The sequence below is a fragment of the Gracilinanus agilis genome, chromosome 2 (genome assembly GCF_016433145.1).
Source record: "Gracilinanus agilis isolate LMUSP501 chromosome 2, AgileGrace, whole genome shotgun sequence".
In the NCBI taxonomy this organism is placed as follows: Eukaryota; Metazoa; Chordata; class Mammalia; order Didelphimorphia; family Didelphidae; genus Gracilinanus; species Gracilinanus agilis.
Genome location: NC_058131.1, coordinates 392,870,461 through 392,884,728, shown reverse-complemented (window position 1 = coordinate 392,884,728; position 14,268 = coordinate 392,870,461). Strand labels below are relative to the sequence as shown.

General features: G+C 38.9%; 1 protein-coding gene and 1 pseudogene across 1 annotated transcript in view; one reads left to right on the top strand and one right to left on the bottom strand.

The window, feature by feature from the left end:
* The window catches only part of PDE6A (phosphodiesterase 6A), a 114,640-nt gene that overhangs the window by 55,242 nt on the left and 45,130 nt on the right, over positions 1-14,268 (bottom strand). Inside the window, exons 10-11 of the mRNA XM_044659865.1 lie at positions 3,959-4,102; positions 1,258-1,323 (exon numbers count right to left, since the gene is read on the bottom strand). Coding sequence (XP_044515800.1) covers positions 1,258-1,323; positions 3,959-4,102 — 210 coding nt within the window. The remainder of the gene's footprint in view (positions 1-1,257; positions 1,324-3,958; positions 4,103-14,268) is intronic.
* Positions 5,955-9,964, top strand: LOC123236598 (annotated as a pseudogene).

The following is a 14,268-nucleotide window of genomic DNA, read 5'->3' as shown; positions in this document are numbered from 1 at the left end:
GAAGGAAGGGAGGGAGGAAGGAAGGAAAGAAGGGAGGGAGGAAGGAAGGAAGGAAAGAAGGGAGGGAGGAAGGAAGGAAGGAAAGAAGGGAGGGAGGAAGGAAGGAAGGCCATTTTTGGTGAGTTAATACAAAACTCATGGAGAAGTTTGTCCCTGAGGTCCCAGAGCTCTCCTCCCTTGTCTTCCCTATGGAACAAGATAAAGGGTAACTCATTGTTCCCCCTTTTAAAGCAAGGACAACTCCAGCAGGTCTCTGGATTTAGCTCTCTACTCTCCTTGGTTTTTAAACATGAGAATGAACCAAATTCAGGACCCAGTGAGTGAATAAGCAGTAACTTGAGAAGAACAACTGGGAGGTTCCTCAAGCTATCACATTCAAAGAGAAGTTGCCAAGTGTGAATAGCTTCAATAATTAATAATCTCATTAACCACATGAACACAGAGGAACTCTAACCAGGAAGGATGGGGAGAAGGTGGAGGGAGGAAAGCAGCAGTGAGGAACCATAGCATGGTGGTGGAGTGGGAAAAAAAAGGAACCAGGACACATGAGTTCAAATCCAAGCACCACATGTGATTTGCTATGGGATTTGGGGGAAAGTCACAGCCTCTTGGTGAGACAGTAGGAATGGAAGTCAGTCTGAGTACAGTCAGTGAGGGTACAGATATACATTGATATTCACTGGCTGATATGATAGACACTGGGAAGACTCTTTCTCCTCCCAAATATATTATCTCCTACTTTTCCCCAAGCCAGAAATTCCATCATCAGGTTTATGCCTTTGAATCCCATCAGGTCTTCCTGAATTCCCTGCAAATCCTTCTGTCTCGGGAGCAGCTGGGTAGCTCAGTGGAGTGAGAGTCAGGCCTAGAGACAGGAGGTCCTAGGTTTAAACCCGGCCTCAGCCACTTCCCAGCTGTGTGACCCTGGGCAAGTCACTTGACCCCCATTGCCCACCCTTACCAATCTTCCACCTATGAGACAATGCACCGAAGTACAAGGGTTTAAAAAAAAAATCCTTCTGTATCAGATACCAACACAAGTCCTTATCAATTGCTCACATCATTGGAACAGAAAAGTCTGGCAAACTTAGAAGTAGAAATATGATATATGGAAAACTGAGGAAGTAGGGGGTGTCCGGGTTCATATAGATGGAGGTAGAAACATGGACACTTTCATAGTTTTCTCCTCCTTTGCCCTATTCTTTAACAAAGTTACCATCATGCGATCACAGCAAACATTGTGTTCATTCCACTCACTAGAATTTCAAATAACTCATCTTCTTCACAGTCCCAGGGCTCTCTCCCATACACTTCTCTAGTTTTCTGGAAAGAAATAAAGGGGAAGGGGGGAGAAAAGTGAAAATGAATGAAGGCATCAGTATGCATGTATTGTACATGTGTTACCACTTTTCTCTTCTGGGTTCTCTTCCTCCCCAGTGTTTTGTTATAATACCAGATCATACTTCTAGTACTTTCAGTTTTCAAAGCACTTTTCCTCATAATCCTATTGTACAAGCATCATTATTTTCATTTTACAGATGGGGAAACTGAGGCTCAGAGAGAGAAAGCGACTTGAACCCAGTTTCACAATGGCAGAGCCAGGACTTCTGATGCCTAGGTTCATGCTCTCACCACTAAAGATGCCTGCCACCCTATAATCCACAAAGACCCAGGAAAATTAGAAAAATAATGGTTTGCCTGCTGTCTCCCCCATTTGATTGTGAACTCCTTAGAGCAGGGACTGTTTTTGCTTATCTTCCTATCTCCAGATCTCAGCACATTGCCTGGCACATAGGTTTGTTGCCAACCTCTCATTGTCTGGTTTTCTTATCTATAAAATGAGGGATCAGACTAGATGATCTCTAAGGTCTCTTCTACCTCCCAATCTCTTATCTTGAAGGTCTCTATTCTTCAAAGACTATAAACTCAAATTAAATATTGACCTCTTTTCTAAAAACTGATATTGTTTATCAATTCAAATAACCAAACAACCAGTTTGGCCAAACTAACTGAGCAGGTTTTTACTGATTACAGACAGTCTGGTGGGCAATAAGCAGATATTAAACATTTACTATGTAGCGGGCATTATGCTAAGTACTCGGAGATCCCAAAAAAAGGGCAAAAATAGCCCTTACACTTATGGGGGTGGGACAACCTGTGAACAACCATGTATAAACAAGATATATAGAGAACAGAGGGAAGATAATCTCAGAGGGAAGACGTTAAACAAAAGACCTCCTGCAGAATGTGGAATCTGAGCTGAGATAAGTCTTGAAGGGAGACAGGAAAGCAAAGAGGAAGGGATGAGGCAGAAGAGCATGACAACCATGAGGGAGAGTCAATGCCAAGGAGTAGTTAGGAGATGGGAATCTGTGAGGAATAACCAGAAGAATAGTGAGACTGGACTACTTTATGTGGAGAGGAAGACTATGCAATATGGCCAGAAAGTTAAGTAGGGGCCATATGATGAAGAACATGAAATGTCAAACAGATTTTATATTCAATCCTGGAGGTAAATGGGAGCCATTGCAAAGAGCTGCAGGGCTGACTTGACCAATGTGATCGATTACTGAGCACTGTCTGGTTTTGATCTTGTGTTTGCATTCATTCACTCACCAGCCATGATAGCTCAGCCCCATGGCAGGAGTTCTTTTTTTATTTTTATTTTTTGTAGTTAGCCTATTTTTTTCAATTTTGAAATTTTCATTTAATTCATTAATTTAGAACACTTTTCCATGGTTATAGGATTCATGTTCTATCCCTCCCCTTCTTCCACCCCCTCCCATAGCCAACGCACAATTCCACTGGGTTTTACATGTGTCATTGATCAAGACCTATTTCCATATTATTGATATTTGCACTAGGGTGCTCATTTTGAGTCAATATCCCTAATTATATCCCCATCCTCCCATGTGATCAGGCATTTGTTTTTCTTCTGTGTTTCTACTCCCACAGTTCTTCCTCTGAATGTGGATAGTGTTCTTTCTCATAAGTCCCTCATAGTTATCCTAGATCACTGCATTGTTTGCTAGTAGAGAAGTCTATTACATTTGATTTTACCACAGAGTATCCATCTCTGTGTATAATGTTCTCCTGGTTCTGCTCCTTTCACTCTGCATCAATTCCTAGAGGTCTTTCCAGTTCACATGGAATTCCTCCAGTTCATTATTCCTTTGGGCATAGTAGTATTCCATCAGCAACACAATTTGTTCAGCCATTCCCCAATCAAAGGGCAGCCCCCCCCCCATTTTCCAATTTTTTGCCACCACAAAGAGTGTAGCTATAAATATTTTTGTACAAGTGTTTTTCTTTATTATCTCTTTGGGGTATAAACCCAGCAATGGTATGGCTAGATCAAAGGGCAGGAAGTCTTTTAGCGCTCTTTGGGCATAGTCCCATGTAGGAGTTCTAAAGATGGGTGTATCACTGTTCAAAATCCCTATCCATAAGGAGCTCAGAGTCAAGTAGGGAAGGTAAGACATAAGATGGCATAATAGAAAAGAAATCATATAAGCATGGAGCAGTGGGGGAAAAAATCTAGATTTGACATTCAAAAGGTTTGAATCCAGCCTCCACCACTTACTACCTATGTGACCTTGGCCAAGCCTTTCAACTTCTCTTGGCCTGTTTCTTCACTTATAAAGTGAGAGGGTTAAACTAGATGAACTATAAGGTCCCTTCCATCTCTAAGATCCTATGATCCTAAGTGCACAAAATCTGAAGCATTCAGATGTTATCATGATTTGGGGAGAGGGAGTTTCAAAGAAGGTGACATGGAGAGCAGCCACCTCATGGAAAATTGGTGCCAACTGGAGAGCAGGGCTCCTTGAGCCCCATCTGGTTGCTAGGCCAACAAGTACAATTCTCCAATAGATTTTGGATGCCCAGGAAGAAAAATGGCCCAGGGCAGATAGGTATGCAGCAAGACTGGATAAGATATTTAAAAAAGGGCACTGACCAGTATTTCTTGTATTTCCTCATTGTCACACTTCACGTGATATTTGACCATATCCTGGAACACATCCTTTCTGTTTTCCAGCTTGTTCATTGATTCATAGGTATCAGGGTTTAGAACAGACCAGCCAAGGAACTGGGTTAAAGACTGAAAAAAAAGAAAAAAATGGATAGAATAAGAAACATTTCTTCTTATTTTCTCTCAGAGTTGAAAGAGCATAGTTATAAAAATAATTTAAACATTATATTGGGAAAAAATTAAGAGCCTAGTGTTTAATGGGAGTGGGATTAAGGATTATTATTATGATGATGATTTAACAATTTGCTTTCCATTCTTCACCTTTGACTTCTCCTACATGTAAACATAAAAACATGTAAGATTAAAAAATAATTCCTCACTATTGGCGCCATTTTCCCAAATGGCAAAAAGTCTTACAGCAGTTCACCCAATAACACTCATTCTTGCTCTGAAAAGTGTTAGTGTGAGTCATTACATTGTTTTTCCCCAAACACTAGCTCTTGCATCAGTCTTTGGAGTTCTCACTTGTAACAAGTTGTGTCTATATCAGAGCATTGTTTCTCTTTGTTTCATTAACACTATTTAGTTATTAATCCAAATCCAAGAGTGGTGATGCTGGTAGTTTTGATAAGCCTAAAAAAAGTCATAAAATATCTAGGCATGTTCATATAAGAAATACTTATTAAATAATGGGCTTTGCTATTATGTGTGATTTTCAGCTTACACAAAGTGTCATGGAACCTGTTGGGTGTGTAAAACAAGAGGCTACCATAGTGTGGTTTTGACATGACCTTTCATGCATATGATATAAGAAAAACCCTGTGGTTTAAATGGGAGGAACTCAGCAAGTAGCAAGAAAGAGACCTAGGGTCTAGTTCTAGCTTCCACAGAAGGTCAGAGCTTTCCAAAAGGACCTGAAACTACCTCTAAGTTATTTAAACTGTCCTTTTATCAGCTTTCTTATTCTAGCTTGGCTTCCCACCCTTTCCATTTGTTTCCTATTCCTTTTCTATTTCTGTCTCATGTAACGTTTTTTTAAATGAAGGTAGTGTAAATGGTAAATATTTCTATAAAATAAAACAAAATAAAATGATCTTAAATGTCAGCAGTTCTTCTCCTTATTTAACGAAGGGATAAAATGACATACAGACAGGTCAAGTGATCTGTCAAAGTATATTCAGTAAGTTAGGGGTGTAGTTGGGATGAGAATCCAGGTCTGTTGATTCCGAAACCAGTATATTTTCAGCAACATTGTCTACTACAATTAAACAACTTTCTCCTTCTCTTAAAAAAATTTTTAATTGGGTATTTCCTAGTTGGTTCAGTGAATAGAGAACTAGACCTGAAGATGGGAAGTCCTGAGTTCAAATTTGACTTCAGACACTTCCTAGCTGTGTGACCCTGAGCAAGTCACTTAACTTCTATAGTCTTTACTTTTATCATTCTTCTGGCTCAGAACCAATTCATAGTATTCTAATTCTAAGACAGAAGATAAAGGTTTAAAAAAATTAATCTTTTTTTCCCAATTAATGAAAAATGTCCTCATTTCCTTCCTTTGCTACCTAATCCCTCATTGAAAAAGGAAGAAAACCAAAACTGACTACACATAGCTAATAAGTTTATGATGTGGTCTTCCTGACTCTAAGTTCATCATTCCATCCATTATACCACACTGGTTTTATGTAGTAGAAAGAATGCTAGATTTGGAGTCAGAGGACCTGGCTTCAAATATTCACTCTCTAATTTACTACTTCTGTGTGACCTTGGGCAAATAACTTAACATTTAGACAAAATAATTATTTATTCAGCCTGAGTTTTCTCAGCTGTAAAATAAAGGGATTGTTCTGCTGGGTTTATATCCCGAGATGGTCAAAGATAAAAAGAGAAAAAAAAAAAAAGGTTCCATTTACACCCAACTAGAGTAGCAGTTTTTGCAGGAACAAAATGAAGTTGTAAAATAGAAGTAAAGAAGAAAAAAAAGATGTCCATAAATCAGGGAAATGGTTATCAAGTTCTAGTGCATGAACATAGTGGAATGTTATTGCAAGGTAAGGAACAGTGAATACAAAGAATGCTGAGATGCACATGAATTGTTGCAAATTAGCCGAACTATGTCAACCAGTAGAATTACTCATTGTAGAGAAATGGCAAGATGGGAACTGAAGGTCAGAATGAAATTTTGGGGGTTTGCTATCTCTAGAGACAAAGATACCCTGAGACAGTGAATAACTATTGTCAGTGGACTCTTTGGATGCTCACAGCCCAGCAGATTCAATGGGAACTAGAAAGGATCAAAGCCCGCAAGTCATTGAGGAGTATAAGTTATGGAGAAATGTAGAGTCCATATTTAGATATTTATTGCCTGATGGAGAGATTAGATGGGTGGGAGGAATTGCTCAGCTGTTTCTCTCTGGGAATATTAAGGAGGGTGAAGAGTTTGAACCTTCCTCGCACTTTGTCCTTCTACCTGAATTGGCAGAGACTTATTATAAACTTTCTGTTCACAATTCCTGATTTAATTCATAGCCTTAAAGTTGGCTTTATCCTTCTTATACATTTGCAACAGTATGTCTTTATTAATGAAGTAGGGGAGGGGTTCAATAAAGGCAGTGACATAAGTACAGAGGAGACAAGAGCTATGACTCTCATGTCTAGATTTGTAATACTGTTTTATCTTATCCTAGCTGAAGCTCTAAGCCCAATGAGAAAAAAATCTCAAAGAGCTTAGATTTATTAATAATTTTTATCATCTTCCCAATGGCAGAGAAATATTAAGACACAAGAATTCCATTATTCCCAGGTACTGCTGAGTCGTGAGTAAGAAGATTTTAATGGTGGAAGGAGGCTTCTCTTGAAGTGTGAGAGTCAGAGAGAAGTGACAACTAAGAGGAAGTCCCCTAAGGACTGTTAAGGGAGGAGTTGGGAAAGAGTTGTTATCCACAGGATTCCAAAGCTGGGACTTGTCAAAAACAACAAGCAACTGGTTTGCCTATGATACCAACCACATCCAATCATGCAATCACACAACCATACACTACTAAAAAAGTTATATTTACATGTATATACACACACATTTATACACATATATACATATTATATATATACAATTCATATTATATATGTACAACCATACACTACTAAAATTATATATACATATATATATATACTCACACATAAACTACAAAACAATTTTCATACGAATAAAGTCAGATCTAAACAATTAGAAAAATGTTAATTGCTCATGAGTAGAATGGACCAACATAATAAAAATAAAGAAGTTGAATTCGATGATCTCTGAGGTTCCTTCTAGTACTAAATTTATAATCCTATGAAGGTATGGCTGTGACCTATAAAATCAACCTTATAGAATCAGAATTTTGACAATCCAGAGAAAGCTGAACTCCTAGGCAAAGGAGTCAGATGGTTAGCTCTGCATCATGTGGATGAAGATTATAATCTTGGAGAGAGAAGGCTCCAGAGCCACCAATGTAGATCTTATTGTTAAATGCAGTCATCAGAGGGGCTGCCTTGATCTCATGAGTATCATGGTTAGATTATACATAATAATTATGTTATTGTTGTCTCCATTTTACATATTTTACATATTGAGGTTTTCCTGACTCTAGTCCATCATTCCATCCACTATGCCACATTGATTTCTTGTAGTAAAAAGAAGGCTACATTTGGAGTCGGAGGACCAGGCTTCAAATCTTGACCCTTCAACTTACCACTTGTGTGACCTTGGATAAATCATTTAACACGAACAAAATAATTACTTTTTCAGATTGAGTTTTCTCATCTGTAAAATAAAGGGGTCGTATTCTTGGGCACTTATCTCAAGTTGGTTAAAGAAAGAAAAGAAGGTCCCATGTATACCAAAATATAGTAGCACTTTATGCAATAACGAAGAACTGGAAGGAAAATTGATGCTCATCAGTTAAAGAACTAGATATCAAATTCTTAGAGCATGAACACCTGGAGCCCTTTGATCTAACTAGATGTTAATCGCTCCTCCCTATTGCTGCCTCTCCCAAGCACTCCTCTACATTGAAGTATATTTAAACTCTGCCCCTTCTGCCCCTCTTCTACCATCCTGCACTTGTGGGATATGTGGTGACCCTGAACAGCAGTTCCTCTACCCTTATTAAAGATTGTGGTTGCTACTTTGGCAGTCTTTGTTATTTCGGGTTGATACCATAAAAGTGCACACTTCATGAATTGTGCCTGATTTCACCACCAGGAAACTCCCTGTGACTCCACAGTGTCCTTTGAAAGCCCAAAAAAAGCTATATAGGCTATATTTGAAAATGATATAAAAACTAAAGATAGCTATAAAAATGTTCAAATATTTTTTAAAAAATAAAGGAATTGGGTACTAGAGGAGTGGCAGCTGTGGTAGCAGGGCTGAGACCACCGAAGCGCACCATCCCTGATAGGTAATGTAAAGAAAAACTGGGCATCCCAAAATAGCATTACCCTCTCATGGCAAGCACCTGAGTTTTCCAATGGAGCCATTTTGGACTACGAGATCAAGTACTATGAGAAAGTCTACCCATGGATAGCACCGGCATTTTGGCACTACATGAGGGTAGAAGAGCATGAACAGCTCAGCTATTCTTCTACAAGGTCCAAGGCCCCCAGTGTTATCATCACAGGTCTCAAGCCAGTCACCAAATATATATTTCACATCTGAGTGAGGACTGCTGCAGGATACAGTGGCTACAGTCAGAAGTTTGAATTTGAAACAGGAGATGAAATTTCGGACAGAGCAGCAGAGCAGGGGCAGATTCTGGTAATAGCCACTGCAGCAGTTGATGGATTCACTCTTCTGGTCATCCTCACCTTGTTCTTTTTAATCATTGGAAGGTGCCAGTGGTACTTAAAGGCCAAAAAGAAGTCTGAAGAAAAGAAGAAATCACTTACAGAATGGACACTTGTGCTTCCCAGGAATCAAAACCTACATTGATCCAAATAAATATGAAGACCTATCCCTAGCTGTGCATGAATTTGCAAAAGAAATAGATCCTTCAAGGATTCGCATTGAAAGAGTTATTGGAGCAGGTGAATTTGGAGAAGTCTGCAGTGGACGTTTGAAAATGCCAGGGAAAAGAGAGATTCCAGTTGCCATCAAAACTCTGAAAGGTGGTCACATGGACAGGCAAAGAAGAGATTTTCTACGAGAAGCAAGTATCATGGGACAAATTCTACCCAAACATCATTCTCCTGGAAGGTGTTGTCACAAAAAGATCCTTCCCATCCATTGGAGTAGAGGCGTTATGTCCCAGCTTCTTGAGGACAAGCTTCTTAAATAACATCCCAGCCCCATATCCAGTTTCAGGGGGAGGATCTTTGCCCCCCAGGATACCTACTGGCAGACCAGTAATGATTGTGGTTGAATACATAGAGAATGGAACTCTAGATTCCTTTCTACGGAAACATGATAGCCACTTCACAGTTATTCAGCTGGTTGATATGCTTTGAGGGATTGCATCTGGGACAAAGTACCTTTCTGATATGGGTTATGTACATCGAGATCTTGCAGCATGAAATAGTCTGGTCAACAGCAACTTAGTATGCAAAGTATCTGGTTTTGGACTATCTTGAGTACTAGAAGGTGATCCAGAAGCTGCTTATACAACAACAGGAGGAAAAATCCCCATAAGATGGACAGCCCCAGAAGATATTGCCTACAGGAAGTTCTCATCAGCCAGTGATGCATGGAGCTATGGCATTGTCATGTGGGAAGTGATGTCCTATGGAGAAAGACCTTACTGGGAAATGTCCTACCAAGATGTAATTCTCTCCATTGAGGAAGGCTACAGACTCCCAGCTCCAATGGGTTGCCCAGCATCTCTCCACCAACTGATACTCCACTGCTGGCAGAAAGAGAGGAATCACCGACCAAAATTTACTGATATTGTCAGCTTCTTAGACAAACTGATCCGAAATCCCAGTACCCTTCATACTCTGGTGGAGGACATACTTGTGTAAGATGCAAAAAGTTGCTCTTTTTCCTTGACTGTGTAATTACTTCCAGGACAAGAATAGGTAGGGATGAGAAAATTTAGCTCTATCAGCACAGAGTTGCCAACCTTTTGGATCCTTTCATATAAAGCACATTTTATCTATCAGCTGAAATTGCAAATTGTTAAGACTACAAAGAAAAATGGATTTTTTTTCACACAAGAAAGCAGTTTACTTAGCTTTTCTTCTCTCCATATCTAATCTTTTTGAATTGCTTTATGAATATTTTTCCCACATGAGCCTTCAATATTTATACATTCTTTCACTATTTACTATTATTTCTTTATAGTGGAATTCATGTGCACCTCAGCCCCAGTTATAATTTTCCTGTCTATCCCATGCCCTGTCCATCTTTTTAAAATGAAAGGCTAAACAGGAGTAATTTGTGGCTTGGCTAGGAGCAGGGATATTTCCCTGATGAAATGGTCTCACTCTATTCCTATTAGTTTCCCAAGAAAGACTGATGACAAGTGTAGTATACAGAATTGGGGGTTATAGTTTTTCTAGCTTTGGCTGAGTTCCAAAATCAGTTGGGCTTTTAGAATCTTGAGGAGAGAGGCAGTTGACTGGATCTTCCGTGGAGGGAGGAAGTCAATGAGCGAGCTCTTGGATTATCTAGCTTCAATATTGAAATTTAGCCTAGCATTAATATATTTACTTAAGAAATTATTATTTTAGGTAGACCCTTTATATCTTCCTTTCCCAATACCACCCTGCCTTCCCTCCCTTACCTTAGTGGCTGTGGAGTTTATAAGGAGAGAAATTAGAGAGGAGTTAAATCTGTGAAGAGTTATCTAATTGACAGCATTATTTATAATTTAATCAAATCATAATTTATTTTCTTTTAGATAGCATTTTGTAAAACTGAGTGAGGCAGGTCCTTACTTAGATTCCATCTTTACTTCCCTTCCCCCACCTGAGGTTCCTGAGACAACTGATAGGGCTTTCCTTTAATCCACCTTCCTAACCAACATCCTTCAAACAAATAAACCCTTTATGTTTCAATAGTCCTATTTAGTGTAATTTGTCTGTTAGTTATCAAGAGGGGAGAAGAGGGAAAGAGACAACATACTCTGGGCTCAGAGGGAAGCTGGGCATCCATCTTGAAGGAAGGTGTTACTTCAAAATAGGTCCCTTCCTGTGAAATTAACTAAGCCTGTTTGTTAATTTCAGTCTAGTCTATTACCCTCAGCTTGTGTTTGAGTCTAAGTCCCTGTCTGTAAGCCTGCAGTGTTAGTCTGTTTAGTTTAACTTCTTTTCTCCCAAAAGATCTCTGTTTCCCTTTTGTGTTATACTCCTGACTTCAGTCCTATTATACCTTGAATCTCCTTTAATCCCAGCCTACCTGAAGCCTAATTTATCCACTTACCAAGTCTCCAACATCCTCCTTTCAATTCCCTTATCCCAAACACCTTTCCTCAAATTACCCTCATAACACAAGACAAGAAAATGATGACACTGAAATGCCATTAAAAAAAAGTTGGTTGAATTTAGAAAATTGACTTACTTCTCCCTGAAGCAAAATTATGGAAAGGATTATAAGAAAGAAGAAAACTATCCATCCAGGTGAATTATTATTGTGCCATTTAAATTATTAATGAATTTGAAATTATTTTCATGTACTCAAAGACAACTAAAAATGATGGGAAAATATCCTAACTAAACAGTTTTAAAACTCAGTCTTCCAATATATGGGATGACTAACAGGATGTAGAGACTGTCAACTTTGGGTCATGGGTTCAAATCAATACCGATTTTTAGTGACAGAAAGGTTTGAAAATGTTCAAGGCCTACTTGAAATAGGTCTCAGTTTGGGGCTCAGCACACAGAAGCTCAGCTCCAAACCTCTAACTGGCAACCTCAACAATGTGAGACCAAGCATGAAATAGCCCAAGATATTAAACTATTACTCTACTCTATCTTCCCAAAGAAGTTTGCTGTTAAGAAGCAAAGTACAACTGAGAGCCAATAAAAGGACACTTTTACTCCCAGGGGTCAGCAAGGTATGGCTCTCAAGACATATCTGGCTCCACCTCCCAACCTGCCAGTCCAGGCAGAGCCCCAGGATGTGCCCCAGGGGGCCCTTCAGCCCCGGCCCCATATTCCAGCACCTTCTGCCTCCATCCTCCTCCTTCCACAGGCGTTTATGGCTCTCACAGCTAAAAAGGTTGCCGACCATTGCAGATGGTCAGGCGGCATGAGGGAGCTAGTCTCTGTTCCTCCTTGCATTGTCTGTGACCCTGAACCCTGATGTACCTCTCTTTACTCATCTTTAAAGTAAAGTGCAATGGCATCTGTCCTCTCTACGCCAAAAGCAACATAGTGTAATGGACAGAGAGCCAGCCTTGCAATCAGAAAGAGCTAGATTCAAGTCCTGCTTCCTCCAACATAGACTGTGGGAACCTGAACAAATCCCTTAACCATTCAGTGCCCTCAAGCAACTGCCTAAGAACATAAATTGCAGACGTGCCTATGTGCCTTAATAGAACTTGTTTCCTCTGCCTCTATGGGTGAAATCATTTCTTCTCCCAAAAATCTACATCAGAGAATTAGGATGAAGATAAAATAACATAATAAGGAAAAGAGAACCAGCACTGATTATGTACCAGGCACTATGCTAAGGATTTTATAAATATCATCTCTTTGGAACATCACAACAACCCTGAGAGGCAGGTGTTATTGTTATTCCCATTTTATCATTGAGGAAAAGGAAGCAATTAGGTTATTTTGTCCAAGGTCAAACAGCCAGAATGTGCCTGAGACTGGATTTGATTTCAGGTGTTCCTGATTCCAGGCACTATAAGATCAACATCTCAAACATAATTTTTAATCACTAAGGATTTTTAATGTTTCTTCTTGCATTAATGGATTAGAATATTGGCATACATAATCAAAATCAAAGGCAAACTGTTTCACACGGCATCTGGGGTTCTGGGTAACCCTATGATGTCCTTATTTCTCACTAAGAAAGTTTCTTACATGTTGATTGCTGGTCAAAAATATTCCTCTGGAAATATTCAAATGGAAGAGTATGTGACTGACTCTCTATCCTAACTCCTGACTAAGATATGTCTGCTACTATTCTACTCTTAGTATGACTCTAGAGTAAGAAAAAAAGGTAAATTTGGTTCCTAAGGTTATCATTCCTGAACTTTTCACTACCTTTCTTATTTCCTCTGTGCCTTTTTTAAACTTAGTTTGGGAGAAAGGATGTAGAAAACTCAAGAAAGTAAAAGTATCTTATTTGAAGAACATATCAATTTATGCCTGTAAACTTTCATGTTCAGAAAGGAAAGAATGCTTACCATATAGCCTTAAAACCAGAATTTTGTAAGGATAACTTTAGTATTTAGGAAATTGTTGACAGAATACCATAGAACCAAGCAGAAAGCTCAATCTTCCTTTTCAATAAAGCATCTATAACTTAAAAACAAATAAAAATAAAGGAATTGGATTTGATGATGTCTAAAGTTCCTCCTAGTACTAAATCTATGATTCTATAAAGGTATGACTGTAAAATCAACCTTACAGAATCAGAATGTTGACAATCCAGAGGCTTGCATATAAGAGGCTGCAATAATAAAAGCAAAGAATGTCACACAAAGAAGATGCCTTTGCCCTGGTTAGCCCACATTTTGGCTATTCTGTAAGAAACTGGGTTATACCCTAAGTAATTTGCCCAAAAGGGAGAAATGCTGTCCGGTACAAAGTACCTCATTTTAGGAAGGACAATGATAAACTCTCATAAAGAAAAGTAATCAAGAAGATGGCAAAATTAGAAGCATTTGAAGGACTAGCATGTTAAAGAGGGATTGTTTTGGTTGGCTCCAGAGGGCAAAATTAGGACCAGATTGGGGGGTAGGGGTGGGGGATTATACGAATCCAAACTGTGGTTCCATGAAAGGAAAAATTTCCTTTAAAATATAGATGTTTATTGATCTTTCATCTTTATGTCATCTAGATTTTTTTCCTGCAACCCTCTTGCTCCTAGTCAGAGAAAGGATCCCTTATAGCAATATCAACAACAAAAATTTAAGAAAAAGGAGAGAAAGAAATCCATCAAAAGCAGTTATTACATTGATAAAAAAAATCTTACATGAAATTCAATATTCCACTACCAAGGACCTTCCTATCTTTGTTATGGAGTGGGAGGAAGTGTGGTTTCATATCTCTTCTTTCAGACCAAAACTTGTTCTTTATTAATTTAGAAACATTAATTTCTGATTGCTTTGAGACTGTTCTTTTTCTGTTGACATTGTTATAGGTATTTT